General features: G+C 36.6%; 2 protein-coding genes across 2 annotated transcripts in view; one reads left to right on the forward strand and one right to left on the reverse strand.

The window, feature by feature from the left end:
• Positions 1–2577: 2577 nt before the first annotated feature.
• On the forward strand, positions 2578–7020 carry LOC107077061 (uncharacterized). The gene is made up of 3 exons (XM_015344499.2): positions 2578–2651; positions 4368–4505; positions 5405–7020. Exons 1-3 carry the CDS (start codon positions 2607–2609, stop codon positions 6263–6265), a joined length of 1044 nt encoding a protein of 347 aa, XP_015199985.2. The 5' UTR covers positions 2578–2606; the 3' UTR covers positions 6266–7020.
• Positions 7021–9086: 2066 nt separating this feature from the next.
• Positions 9087–15591, reverse strand: part of cpe (carboxypeptidase E) — a 42095-nt gene continuing 35590 nt past the window's right edge. Inside the window, exons 5-9 of the mRNA XM_006629465.3 lie at positions 14029–14211; positions 13620–13759; positions 12662–12761; positions 12004–12122; positions 9087–10300 (exon numbers count right to left, since the gene is read on the reverse strand). Of these exons, the coding sequence (XP_006629528.2) occupies positions 10202–10300; positions 12004–12122; positions 12662–12761; positions 13620–13759; positions 14029–14211 (641 nt within the window). The 3' untranslated portion in view covers positions 9087–10201. The remainder of the gene's footprint in view (positions 10301–12003; positions 12123–12661; positions 12762–13619; positions 13760–14028; positions 14212–15591) is intronic.

Here is a 15591-nt window from a genome sequence, read left to right on the forward strand (position 1 = left end):
AGTGTACCCGACATTGACATTACACTATAATATATTCATATTTTCTTACACTGAGTTAAATTGAGGTGTACAGTATTTTGAAACTGATCCCAAAGTTATTGCATTGATGTGTCTGGATAATCCGAAACAGTCACTACTGTGTTGTTCTCCAAAAGTAAAGGCAGTGCAGTTTCTGGGGAACATATTGTTTTTAAAATGGGGAAGTTTCAGTATAACTTACAAAAGAAAAGAATTCCAAACAGCTTCCTCCCACAATGTTAACTGCAGAAAAAACTTATTACTGTAGATATGTTTTCAGAAGAACAATTACAGATCTTGGATAATGATTGAATGTATTTGGCATCATTTAGTTTCATTAGCATTCATGAATGACTGACAGTCATTCTCTCACAAGACTTTAACTATTGTATAGGCACTACATCACTTCACTAGTGAGAGCTGGTATGGCACAGATGATGAGGCAGTTTGAACTGTTTCGTGTCAGGCCTGGTGAAAATCAGGTAACAGAAACAGAGGAAGCCTGTATACAACTTCCCTGAAGCACACAGTTCTTACAAAAATGTAACATGTACATTTATATATTTATTTTTAAAGTATGGGTTTTCCTTTATGAACGAAGAAAGAATTTGGATGAACTTAATCCAATTCAAGTGCAACTTGAATGGAAGATTGAATTTGTAAAAATTGAATTACAATGCTGTTGTTTCTTTAAGTGTCACTCTTTGCCAAGCTCGGGTCAAGTCCTAATTTACTCTAAAAGTTCTTCAAAAGACTAAAACATAGCTAACAGCCCAATGCAAAACCATCCCAAACCAACAGGTGAAGGTTTGAGCGGAGAACCAGGGAGTGCTCCACCCCTTCTATCAGTCAATTTTCTCTTTCCTATTTAAACCCCAACCATGATAACACACACGTCTAGAGTTTTGAATTCCCTCCTCTTCCCTCCTCTTCTTCTTTCTTTCATGTTCCCTTTGCACCCAGGTTCCCTGGGGGGGTAAGTGAAGCTCACTTCCCCAAACTCAGGATGGCAGCTCCACCTTGACCCCTTCTGGGCAGGTTCTCATAGCATGGGCCAGAGTGGACCCCTGGCCACATTGTTCCCAGCAGCTACCTACTAATTCTCCTGCTCTCAGTCTCCTGAGTTGCCAGGCAGCGCCTCAAAGCGACTCTCAGAGAGTCAGGGGACTCCTTTCCCATCCTTCTCGAGCAGCTTTCTCTTCATTCTCAACCCCTCATGCAGCACCCCTCAAAGTGATTCCCCCAGTCAGGGGTTTTTTGTCTTTCCCCTTTGGGATTCGTTCCCAGTCGCTAGGCAGCACCTCTCATGCGACTCTCAGCGAGTCAAGGAGTTATCTCCTCCTTTCTATCCCCCGAGGGCATAGCCTGGTCAGGAGGCAGCACCTCGCAAAGTGACTCTCAGGGAGTCAGGGGAGTCTTCCTCTTCCTTCTCTACCCCTGCGGGCCCAGCTCCCAGTCGTGAGGCAGTGACTCCACACCATTATACTCCCACCCCAATGCTTCACAGTTGGGATGAGGTTTAGGTGTTGGTACTGTAGTATGTTTTTTGTGTTCTCCAAACATAATGCTATATATATTTACCAAAAAGTTCAACTTTTGTCTCATCTGTCCACAGAACATTGTTCCAGTAGTGCTATGGAGAGTAGCAATGGTGCTAAATTTCTTCCATTTGTAAACTACAGTATCTGCCTGACTGTGGACTGAGGGAGGGTCAAGTCTTTAGAAATCCTTTTGTAACCCTTTCCAGTCTTATGTGCTTCAACAACTCTTCTTCTGAGGTCCTCTGAAATCTGTTGTGATCGGAACATATTGCAATTGAACAGAATTCTGTTGTGAAGAGCAGGTAACCAAAATTGTGCAGGTCAAGCCCACACCCCAATTGATTGGAACACCTGACTCATTGATTGGAATACCTGACTCCAGTTACCCTCTTTTCAAGATGTCACTATCCTAGAGATTCACATACTTTTTCCATCAATGACATTGATTGTTTAAACCATTTGTTCAATAAAGATATGACAATGTAAAATGTTGTGTGTGTTGTTTTTTAAATAAGACTGTCTTTATTTATTAATATGACTTAGCTGAATATCAGATCACATTTTAGGACACATTCATGCAGAAATCCAGATAACTTGAAAAGGGTTCACAAACTCTTTCTCACAACTGTACTGCAAAAAAGAATGCTTAACCCTAACAACTAAAATCACAAACTCCATTATTGGAATTCTTGCAACTCCATAGCCAATTAAAAAAACGAAGTGTTTTTTCTTGTAGGAGAATTCTGACTTTTTATTTTCTGTCACCTCTTGTTACAGTGTTGCCATCTTTGTGAAGTGTTGAAAAATCCTAATAGTGTTCTTTAAAGCCAGCTCCATTCACACCAGTGGGCATCAAAAACTGTGTTGAGTATTTTTCCCTGTCATTGAAGGTTGCACCTTTAAAATATGACATCGGTGTTAGGCTCCAGAAATAAGTTACCAGAAATAAGTTCCTCTTTTCACAGACATAAAAAATGAATTTCCCCAATGAACTTCAGGGTAGTCATTATCTGGAACAGGACTGTCTCTTTACAAACCTGCAAAACAATGAGAAGAACAATACTTGTATACCTTACTTGCATGTACCTACAGGTAAGAGTTATACTTTTTGGTCAATTTAAAGAAAACTGACAAGTTATTTATAACAAAGTGTGTACCTTATAATAATGCTAATTATATGACTAGAAAAAGCACATTTGCTTAGTTTTAGTGTTACTTTGAGACTTTCTACAGTGCATGTAATGAAAGATTTTTGCATTTACAGACTTCACAGGAAAACATAACAAAATGTAAATAGAACTGTGTGTGAAGTGTCTGAACTAGTTCAAGATCAATGTTTTTAATTTAAACAAGTACTGTACAAAAATAGTCTCACCAATTTGAAATAGTAATGTTAATTTTATTCTTATATTTTTATTTTAATAGGGTATTATATACAGTACTGTATGTGAAATTGTTATTTAATTTGTTGCTTGAATTGGCTTGTGGCTTGAATAACTGGTGTCCCCTGGGCTCATGGCAGGTGTACATTGTATCTCTCCTGCTACTGTATATTAGCAGGAAACCCTTTATTTGCTCTTTTTTTCTTTTCAAGGTATTTTTACTTACTGTAGCTATAGTTACAGAACCATTTCATAGGTTCATTAATTCATTGCCAAATGGCATTATTGGCATTGTATGGCACATGAATTTCAGGTAAAATATTTAAAAAATAATAGCTAAAAATAAAAGCCTTATAGTTGTAAAGCAACAATAGGCAAGAGAACAAATGCTGTAATGTTGCTGAAATTATTTTATTTGTCTGAAATCAATTTTTAACAGGTCAAAGGCAACAGTAAATGCCAGATTCTATATTTAGGTGATCTGTGAACAGTCTGATACAGCAATATTTTGATTTAATAAAGACTGAAAATAATTTTATGTTTTTACAGTTATATACCACTCATAAAAACAGTTAAATCTAACCAAAACACATTAAAGTTTTCAAAGGTAGAGGTGAATTGATATAGACATCTCCAGTAAATGGAACCAAGCCATTTAAATGCTTTAAGAACGTCCACTTAGAGCCATTCCATTGATGTATTGATGTATTTGTAATTTTTTTATTTTGTGAATACGACTAAAAGCAAGACTGAAACACAAAGTAAAGAATGAAAAAAAAAATCTGAATATGTAATTATTTTTCCTTTGTATGACTTCATTGGTTTCTGAAAAAAAGTTGAAAGTTAGTTGTATACTACTAGTCAAAAAAGCTAATTGTTTAGAGCTCTTTGTTTAAATGTTTGTATGTATTACATTTACCTGATTTCTAACTATAAAATGATTTAGGAAAATGTACGCAAGGATGCAAATTACTTTTTGAATATACAGCGTGTTAGGAAAAAAAATGTATTGACTTTGATCTTTGTGTAAGCAAATACAATACGTTTTATATGCAAAATAACAACGGGACCTTCCAAGTGTTGTATTGAATATAAAACAAAAGCTAGGCAAAAAATGGCAAAAGCTATATTTGTAATAGGTGTGCACATACTGTACGTCTGTAAAGCTACACACATAGGAAGTGTTGTTAACCAAAACAAAGTACTGAAGACCAAGGTAAATTAAAGTAAAACCATCACAAACCGTCACCTCTGTAAGAACACCTCTACTGTAAGTGGAGCAATGCTAATAACTGCATCACCATGCTGCCCAATTTAAATAAATAACCGTGACAGTCTGGAAAAGATTACCGTACTGAAGAAGCAAAAAAAATGCACCTGGGCTGCTTCTAACAATTTAAGTGTGTTTTTTCTTGTACTGTTTCAGGTACCTGTGCAAGGTCAGACTCAAGATCTGAATGTTGCTACCATTAATGTGATTTTGCTGACATTGCTAGCTGGTGTTTTACTTCTCTGCATTGCAATAATAATTGGTGTGTTCATCCTTTTAATGAAACTCAAAAAGGTATGTCTACAATTTTGTACATGAAATATATTTGTTTTATTCTTCCAATTTATACGTAATATTAACTTAAATGGCTGAAAGCTGATTTTAGTAAAGCTTAAATTCCAAATACATAACTCCATACACTATTACATATAATTTATTGTTTAATTTCTGATAGGCACCGCTGATTTATACCAAATATGTGACATTGATTGAAGTCTGTAGATGTACTGTAGGAAGTATAAAAAATACTTTCAAAATATATCATCCAATGGCTTTTGACGATTAACATACTGGAGTTAATATGCCATAGAGTATTGTTTTACCCAGTAAAACCAAAAGAAAAACTTCTGTACTTACGTACAACTAAAGTGCTTCATTTTCTTGGCCCAGATAGGAAATTTGCTTAGCAGGCAGGTAAAAGACATATAGTTACAGAATACCCAAGACAACATGTGCCCATTGTATAACAGGACTGGGGGCACTGAGTGGGGGAGCTCAGAGAAGTGTCGTCGCCCCCATCTGAAACCTGAACAGTGTATAACGCTGCTGTGGCAGAGGACCTGCTCTTTTGGTGTGGCAGAGTTATCTGCTGTCTTGGGAGCACCTGTGTGCGAGCTCGGAGCTCGTGAATGACCAGTAATTGATCCTGTTGGGGCATGTCACAACTCCGCTCTCAAATTACAGTACAGACCGTTCAAATTAAAGAAAATAAAACTTAAAGAATGAGCTAATGATCTCATTCTGCTAATGATAACAAATAAATACACTAAGAACATTCAGGAGTGCAGTGCACTGGTTACTGCATGTCATCCGCACAAAGCTACAGTAGTTCCAAAGTGTAATCTACAGTATATTGAGCATTGGGCAATGTACTGTATTAGAGAAATGTTAACTTAAACTTTTTGTTTCTTAAGATATGGAAGAAGCTGTCAGAAAAAGATACCATCTATGAACAAGTGAATGACAAAGCTCTACAGTCTGTGGCAGAAGTGCTTTCCGAAAAGCTCCGTGAGAAAGCTGACCAAGCCACCAGCAGCAGGGCGCCTACGAGGCAGTCTTCCATCACACTTCCGATCAGTCAGGCATTCCGATCTTCTCAGATCTCCAGCGGACGCAAGACTAAGCACACGGACTCTATGTTCAAGCACTACTCCCCTCCTGATTACGAGGACCCTCTGCCGCAAATCGAAGGACAGAGCATCAGACCTGCAGTAGTCTCGCAAGGGGAAACAGATGATTCCTGGACAGGCATTGACCTTTCTTCACACGATGCGTTGTGGTCTCCTTACGTGGATATGAAGTCGTGCAGAGTTTCTCTTGAAGACTTCGACCAGAAGGGTGGCTTGGATGGGGACGGAGTGTACGATGCCCCTTATTTCTTCCCCTGCACCTGCTCCGATCGCAGCAGTACATGTGAGTGTTTGAACAGATCGATGTCTTCTTCCATCAGAAGAGCCAAGCATTCTCGGTTCTACTCCGATTCCAGCAAATACCAGGTGTCCAAAGCTTTCCCCGAGGGGTTTGGAATAAACAGGCTGGATGACAAAGAAAAGGAAGTGAAGAGGAGCACCACTCTCCCAAGAACTGTGTCGAAGGACTCGGGAGTTGCCTCCGTCATTGGTTCACAGTCAATCAATCCAGAGGAAAGCTGTTCTGAGAGTTTCTCAGAGCATGCTAATGCAGAGTGCCACTCACCAACCCAATCGTCGTGTCATCAGAAGAGAAAGCGAAAAACGATACAAAAGACCGTGAAGCAAGATTCTATTGTCATTTGACCCATACACCCTGTACTTTTGCTAATACAGAAGTAAAAACGTTATATTATTATAATATATTTTAATATATACAGTAAATATAATATAACTGTATATTATATTAGGGGAAATTGTATAACCAAACATGAAGTATGAAATCCTTGAAAGTTGACTGAGTTCTACAAAGCAGACACTTTATAAGACATGGCAAAGTATCACATACTGTACTGTGCAAACCAATACACTTGAATCAGTGCTTTCCAGTTAGCTTGGTTCATTTAGAGGCTCTTCCAAGACACATTGTCTTTAAATCTCTTCATCCATGCTAATATACTAGAAAAAACCATCAACATTTTTCTGAAGCTTCACAGCCCTCTGCCATCTTCTTCCCAATGTGTGAGATAGCTGTGCAGCTATCTAAGTTTTATCCACATTACATTTCTGTGTCACACATTTCCAATGGCAGCAACACTTTCAGAATGCCACTTTACTTTCACAGCTGCTGATGATACATTATTTAAATGTTATAAGAACAGTGTGTACTTTCTGGCTAAATGGGGTTTTAAGGCATTGTTAGAATAGAAATCTGCCGTGTCATTACATGCCCTCTGCCTGACCTTACCAGACTCCTTCTTTGAGGTCTGTTCAATATTATTGATCTACAAATGCTAATGTGAACAATATGAATAATAGTATTGTTCTTCTGTTGATTTGCAAATTTAGCAGCCATTGATTTTTGTAAGAACTTTTTTTTATAAATAAACCTTTAACTCTAAACACAATTCCTTTGTATTTTTGTTTCCTCATTTATTTGATCTTTTTTATCTTAGATCAACCTAGTGTAAGTTACTTTAAAGAAAAAGGACAGGACAAACTACATCAATGCCTTTGTTGTATATTCCAGATGTTTTACCTGCCAGTGGCTCTCTACACCAGACAAGTTGTTAAAATACTCAATTTTCACCACTATTACTCAGGGAACTGAGAAACAACAAAGCACAGCAATTTATTTTTTATCAGTGACACCTTCCTTTGGTGTTAGCTGTAACAGAAGCATGTGAGATTTAAATGTATTACAAAGTTTAAATGGACTTAAAGGTTTCATTAAAGAAAAATCTGCACTTAAATAGCAGTTAGAGAAAAGACATGCAGTGGAATGGAAGTGTGAAGTGTATGTGCTTCGATGTGCACCTGTAACATTTGAAATCTTCACTCACATTTACTGGCACATACTGTACGGTTCCCTTTTTGAACACTCATATTTTTTCAGTTGGTGTAAGTTCCTCTTTGACGCTACTCATTTAAATGTTCACCACCATTGTTTTTTTCCTCTGAGCAATCATTTTAAAAGTTCCCCACATTCAGTAAATATGACATTTCTAGAACAAAATGACTAGATGTAAGGATGTAAGCTTCTGGGCTCTTTCCCTGCTTATTCAGATATTTAAAGATTTGTATAACTCAGGTTATACAGGACCAAAACAACCTTAAAAACTCAACTATGTACCACACAATGCATGATACATACAGTACCAAGTTTAAATTGTACCCACTTGTCAGTTATTTCAATATGTTTAAACATTGGGCTTACAAATAGCACATTTCATTGTCTTATCTTCTATAGACAAGGATTCACTTGGGTTGTGCTAAATTCTTTGTTCCCAAGAGATCTCTTTTACAATATTAGTAGCAGACAATACAATATCCATTTGGCAGTTAAGCAATTTCAGCATTTGGAAGCACCTTTTGAATGAAAAGCCATATACAGTATATGCCAATGACTAAAGTAATGCTGACAAATGAAAAACTGAAGGATTATAACAGCCGTTTCTGAAGCAAGTTAGCTGTGGGCAACATTCTGGGGCCACCTTTTTGTAACCAGGCTGTCAGCAATGCACAATCAACACAAGTCAGTTGTATACAAAGATCTAAATGATGTAAATTACAAGGTGGTACAATTATATGCAAAGTCATCAGTTAGGGGAAGTTAGGGGAAGGGGAAGCACTTTGAAATGCCATACAGTAAGCATACCTTCTTCTAATTGGGGTTCTCTACTTATCGGTTTATTTAGAAAATCGCAAACAAGAGGCCATCTGACATGCCAAGTTTAGATTATTTTTAGTAACTGATCCAAGCACCTCCCTGACTGAAACAGGAAGATGGCCTCATATAATGCTGCCCTTTCCTTGTGTACTAAAAAGAAGAGCTTGGCTGTTGTTAGCCAGGGAATAGGTATAGTAAACACTGTATATCCAAGTTGTGTTTACTAGGCTGAAAGTATTATAAAAAAATCATTTTAAAAAGGTTTATTGGCAATTTTAACATATCCAATCATGACATTGCTGTGCTATTAAAAATTAAAAAATATTTTCCTTTGTTCTCTACATTTACACTGGCACATCCTTGTATAAAATCTCTATCATAAACCAAAATATGAAGAAAAGGTTTTATGTTTAGGTAAGGTTCCAAGAATTGAACATAATCTATAGATCTGACAATGTTATTTGTATATTCTCTTTATTGTACAGTTATCAATAAAAATCATTATTTTATTATTTTTTACTACAATCCTTTCAGTTTCTGAAAACCTTGCATTTAGAAGAACTTCACAAGCTGGAGAATGCAATTCAATTGGTTTACTCTGGTTTAATTTCTATAGTCTGGAGCCCCTAATTTCAATGCAGATTTTGGAAAAAATTTGGATCATAATTTATGCAGCTGTAAAAGAGAGATTTGCAAAATAAAGTTGCCAGAAATATGCAGTTATTTGACAATAATGGTTTCACTTTCTGAATTTTCTTTCAGAATTTGTAGTATCTTATTTCAACATAAAACAATCTGTTCACCATTGCATATTTTATTTACAAACTTATAAACTACATGGCTAGAGACCTTTGTATGAGGTTTTCAGATGTAAAATGCCATGGATGTTATACTCACAGCTGGAAGAAGTGGAACACTTATGTTTTAAGAGACAAAATCATACAATTTATCAGTAAGGAGCACATTTATAACATCTTGCACTATTAACCTAGTGTGTGGTTAACCAGTTGTGCTTTCATAAACTCTAAAACGTAGGATCAGAGCTCAAGGTTGTGCTGTAAGATGTGTTGTGATGTCAAACATTAATATAACCCTTTTGGGAGGAAAACAAAAGACACTTGCTTCATACAAGGTAGGTAATAGTATTTTTTCATAACAAATTAATTTACACTTCTTCTGAAGATTGAAATATAGAACTTAACTTATACTATTATATAGTGTAAATACATGACACGTGTCATAAAGCAACATGAAGATGACTTTAAAATACATTAAAAGACATCGTTCCTACAGGTTTATAGTTTGGACCATAGTTAGCAGTCTCTGAATTTAAATAATGAACTCACATTTCTAACGACATAGTGTACAACTATTTGGTCACAGAGTTTAGTTTGGGTTCATGATTACCAAAGTACTTAACATATATGATAAAGAACACCACATCACAGGAATAATAAATAATAATAAATCCTTTCTTCAGTATGGACTGTTCGCATTATTCCCTGAAATATCCCTAATGAGTATTTACCTTGGTAATTGTACTTTTGGAATTCAGCAATTTTATTAATTTGTTTCCTGTGGTTTTACCATTTTCTGTGCTTTTCTATGGATTAAATATTCCTTCACTATTACTATACTTTTCCTAGTATTCAGTGTAGTAAAGCATAGATATGAAAAATCATGGTAAAAGGACAAGAAGGCTATCGTTCATTTACCAAGGTACAGTATACTTTAGGGTAAGGGTCTGTGCTATGGCAAAGGAATTAAATTTTGCCACTGGAAAACCAAGCAGTCCATTATATCTCATTGCAGTATCATTATACGTTTAAAAAACAGAAACAAATTTAATTTTAATGTGACTAAAACACTTGCTAAACACTTTTACACCAACATGTCAAGAGTATGATATCCGTTCAAAAGTTCAGTGTTTCTGACATCATCTTCCACCAATCCATCAATTCTTCTTTCTCCTCTTCCTTCCTCTCAATCAAAGATTCCAGCTCAAAATCCACCTTCGAAGATAAGATGAGAAACAATGGGTTCTTGGAACTTCTATGACCTTGCAATACTTTCAATTATCTGAATTCTCTAAAACTTTCATTCTCAGTGGACTATTTTTAGATTTGTAAATAAGTGAAAACACACTGTATAAAAAGAGGAATACACAAAGTATAGTTTCAGTAAGTATACTCTCCATCCATCCATTTCCTAATTGTTTTTTCCATTACAAGATCCAAGGGGAGAAGAAGCCTATTCCTGCAAGCAATGGGTGTAAGGCAGGATACACCCTGGATGGGACGCCAGTCCATCGCAGGGCATACAGACAGACAAACACACACACTCACGCCATTTTCCCAGAAGCAATTAACCTTCATGTCTTTGGACTGTGGGAGGAAACCAGAGCACCTTGAGGAAATCCCACACAGACAAGGGGAGAACATACAGACTCCACACAGGAACTGAACCCAGAGCCCCAACAATGCGAGGCAGAAATGCTAATCATTGCGCCCCAGTGCTGTCTGCTACATATTTTTACAAAAAATATTTACAAATTCAAGCATGTAAGGAATGAGAAATAGACTGTGGAAAAGGATTTTCTGCTCCCAATATCCAGTTTATACAGATCATTAATTGCAGAGAGTGGATTTGAGCAATACATTCGTTGCAAAGCACAAGGTACAAAAGGAAAGACAACTGGTGCAAGATATTAGTGCTGTATTTCAAAACTGAAGTAAATATTAAATTAAAGATTAAAATGTAATCTGCAATGTTCTATTTATTGTAAACACTACTGAATTATGCTTCCTCTTGTCTACCACAAAAAAAAGAGACTATTCCAGACCGAGGAAATTTCACTATATTTTGGCAGTGTTAACACCTCCCATATCTTTTCCACAATACTTCCAACATTCACTGTGCAGCACATGAGTTTGTGCTCTGTAAAATGCTTTGTATTTAAATTCAAAGCTAAAATAAAAATCTGTTTGTATATCCTGCTGACGAGGGTGTACGATCAGGGTGATATTTAACATAAAACTTTGCTCAGATCAAACTGTTTAAAAAATGTGGGGCACAGCTGTTAACTCAAAAGAGCTGGTCTGTGACAGAACAATTAATAAATGTCACGCTACCTAATATTTTTCTGGAAAATATATCAGGAATTCTGGGGGCTGGGTGACAATGCTGTACTGTGGTTTTAGCCTTTAACCTTTTCTGCTATGAAACGTTTCATAAAATTTTACTTTTCCCAAAATGTCTTCAATGAGTAAGAAAACTCATCTACGTACCTACACTGAGCAATGCAGTGTATTAAAATCATTTAGTAGAAAATGAAATAGTAATTATACTTCACTCATGGGCTACCCCTCCCAGGAGAGGATTACCAGAGTACTGTAGAGTTCATATGGAAATAATGATCCAGCTGAAATAGTGCCACCTACTGTATCACCATCATATTAGTCCACCACCATCATCCACACCATCATATTATTATGCTGTTTTTTGTTTTACAGTTTCATAAATGTATTACAATATAGTTCATACTTGGGGACAGACAGAACAGAAAGTGGATAAAAGTCAATAAAAAAGGAACACCACTTCCTTATTACACTTTCCTTTTGTCTTTAATGAAGCCTCTAGCCACAAAGGCAATGTTCCTGTCTTTTCGAAGAAAGAAAAAAATATTTTCCGTATAAATCTTAGCATCACTGCTTACCTTTGTTGCTGGGCTATAAGGAACAGCCACCTTTTTAATCACAGTGAGGTAGCCTGGGGCGGAGGCAGATACTTTGTAGTTACCAGGGGCAAGAAGACGCCAGTAATCACCATCCTTCGCTGAAAAAATATATATAGCACATGGAAACAATTAGTTTTAAAAGAAGGCAAAATGTGACCTACGTGTTTAAAATGAGCCATTGTATCAAGAGAAAGAACTGGACGTTACGTGCTGCCATTTGTATAAATGTTGGATAAAATACAAAGTTCAGTATTTGTGTCTCTATAAATGCATGGCAGAGATTATATCAATTTGATGACTACATATATAAAAGCACATTGGATAGCCACTGAAGAAAAACTGTGTGAAAAAAACTCTTATTGGATTGATGTTTTTAAAAGTGTGGCCCACTAGGTGGCACCATAATACAGCCTCATGATATTTTGACAAAATTTAAAACAAACTGGAGGCTGGAGGTTTTCTACTGTCCTTGTTATTTTAACAAGAATCAAAATTAGGATGAAAATAACAGAAGTCATGATAAAAACTAAAGGTTTACATTTCCATTAAGAAATGAGATAACCCTTTTTGTGATAAACAGCAATGTCTAGGCAAAGCGTTTTGTACACATATATGACAAGTGTAGTGGGGTTGTTACCAGAGGTGATGTCATGGCTTATCCCTTCTACAGATATTGAGGCATTAGAGATGGGGTTCCCCTGCAGGTCACGCACAAACCCTTTCACACCACGGTGAGCCTATGTAAAAACAAGCCAGTCAATAAAAACACACTGCTTAACTGTGGGACATTTTTAAAAACATACATCTCGATAGTATGCAAAGAAAACCTTGTCCTGACAGTACATTACATAACATGGTGGAACAGGAAAAGGAGGACCGAAGGCCACAGAAGACTCAAATTTTCACTGATCCTGGACTATCCAATTTTAAACTACAGTAAGTAAACGGGTCAAATCTCATTGTAAAAGCATGGTGCTCAAAACCACATTATCTACTGCCACTGCATCAAGTAATAATATAAAAATAAACTTTATTTTATATAGAGCCTTTTAAGGTGGCTTCTCAAAGCGCTTGTCTCAAAGTACTGTCTAGGGCCCAGACTTAATCAAAATACAGTATAGAGTTAATTGCTAGTTGTAAATTTCAAACCCACTGTATCTTGGTGTCTATCTCGTTAATTGCTAGTTGTAAATTTCAAACCCACTGTATCTTGGTGTCTATCTCGTTAATTGCTAGTTATAAATTTCAAACCCACTGTATCTTGGTGTCTATCTTGTTAATTGCTAGTTGTAAATTTCAAACCCACTGTATCTTGGTGTCTATCTCTTTTATACACTCTTCTTGCTTGTTTTTAATGGAATGCTCCCATCTTCTACAAGCCTTAATCAAATATACTGAAGGTGTTTAGAGGTAACTTGTGTATATTTGTATGTGTAATACGACGGTTTTACAAGTGAATTGTTCTAAAATGATAACATGTGTATAATAACATTTATTATAAGACTGTTGTATTTTGTCATGTAATTTTAGTGTTAGACACTTGCAGACAACATTCCTTACATTGAATGGTTCATTTGCAAAGGTACTCCACACACCTGCTGAATGTAGTTAACCAGAGAATTCTTATTCTGATCCCAGTACATCTTGAGGGTGTCCTCAGGTGGAAATTTATCACAGCTCAATTCTACTGTGATCTCGAAGCAGTTGCTGCTCAGGTAATTGAAGTCCTGCATGCCTGAACGGTGAAAGAAAACTATTTTAGCTCTGTCCAAATTTACACCAAAAAGCACTGTTCAGACCACAGATGTACAGTTTAAAGTCTATGCACAAGAAAGGCTAATAATGATCAGACGTAATTTGTGGAAAGCAGCCAGACTTTTTATCTGCTTTGTAGTACGGTTACACACCATGTAAAACTCTTGTTTAAGTCTTATTTAAACCCGTGTAGATGGCACAAATGAAGGGTGACCATGTATCTTTGTTAAGAAAAGCATTAACATGCACCTCCTGGGACGCTGTACCAAGCAGCTCCATTGGTAATGCCGTCGACAAAGCTGCTGTCATCATCGTTCTTGCGGCAGGGTGGTCTGTTCGGGTCTGACATGAGGGGGTTGTAGCTGGAGTAGGCACGGGCTAAACTCTTGAATGTGGCATCATCTGGGCTGGCGCTGTACTCATGAACAGAGCCTGTCAACACACAGAGAAGAACAGTCCTGCTTATCACGAACTCCTAAAATCAGCAGCACTGTGCCTGTCTCGTTCCCTTTCTGACTGAACAGCATTCGGTATACTGCGCATTGCTCAGTGCTCAATATATGTGGATTTTATGATGGAACAAGAATCTATATATTCCACATGGACAGCCGGAATGGCCCAGTCACCACTGAATATTCTGGAACAGTTCTATGAAAAAGGAAAATGTACCGTAACTGCACAGTTTCACGTTGTTTTAAAGAACAATGAAAATTATGTCAGCAAACAGTGTTAGGGTATATAGTTAAATGTGTACGATTTGTATCAAGGGATATTAAGTTAAAATTGTACAATATACTAGCAAGACTTCATTTAGGATTCTGTGTTCATTTATGGTTACCACAGAAGAAAGAAACTGCTGCTCTAGAATCTATCCAGAGAAAAACATCTGAATCTATTACCAGATTCAGAGGAATCCTACATTGACACGCTTAAAGAACTGAATCTTTTTAGTCTTGGACAAAGAAGCATTTACTAATATCCACAATCAACGTGTGCCAGAGGATATAGATGGAAAGCTACAGGTAAGCGTTTTTAAAGTCAATAACAAAAGGTACCTTTTACATAAGCGTTTGTCACAATCTAGAACAAGCCACCCAGCAATGTTGTTGAAGCTGATATTCTGCTTTCTTTCAAGAAATGGCCAAAAGAGATAATCAGATCATTTACCTACATACAGTAGAGCCAGGATTTAAAAGTATGCAATTGCTGAAATTATTGATTTTTATTTTTCTTCTGTGAAATAATTTCTTTGAGATTGATGCATTCTGAGATCCACAAGTAAAAAAAGAACTGAGTACAAGTACTGAAAAGGAAAACAATTATAATCTTTCTCTCCACTAATCCAGACTAATCTACACTAGAATGATGTTTGGTATTTCCTACATTCTGATTGAGGATGAACTGTTAACCAATTAAACAAAGATTTTTGCAGAACAGTGCAAAGGAAAAAATCCCTGCCGAATACAAGGTGCTTCACATTCCTTTCTACCTGTATATACAAGTATATAATGTTTCTAAGGAATAAGAAATAGTTTTATTCCATGCTGAAAAGAGATGAAAGTCACACTTGAAGAGGGCTCCACAGCCGAAACGTTGTGTTTTCTTTCTTCTCTTTTCAGCATGGGATAAAACTATTACTTGTTCCTTTGCAGAATACACACGCTGACGCAGCTACCCGCCTGAAGTACTAAAATGTTTCTATCCTACATTCTGTCCATCAATGTTGTTTTTACATTTTGTATAAAATACCAGGATTCCCATGAAGTCAAGGTGCTGAACAAAGTAGGTTCTGAAATATTTAACATTTTGATT

Source organism: Lepisosteus oculatus, chromosome 1 (genome assembly GCF_040954835.1).
Source record: "Lepisosteus oculatus isolate fLepOcu1 chromosome 1, fLepOcu1.hap2, whole genome shotgun sequence".
NCBI lineage: Eukaryota > Metazoa > Chordata > Actinopteri > Semionotiformes > Lepisosteidae > Lepisosteus > Lepisosteus oculatus.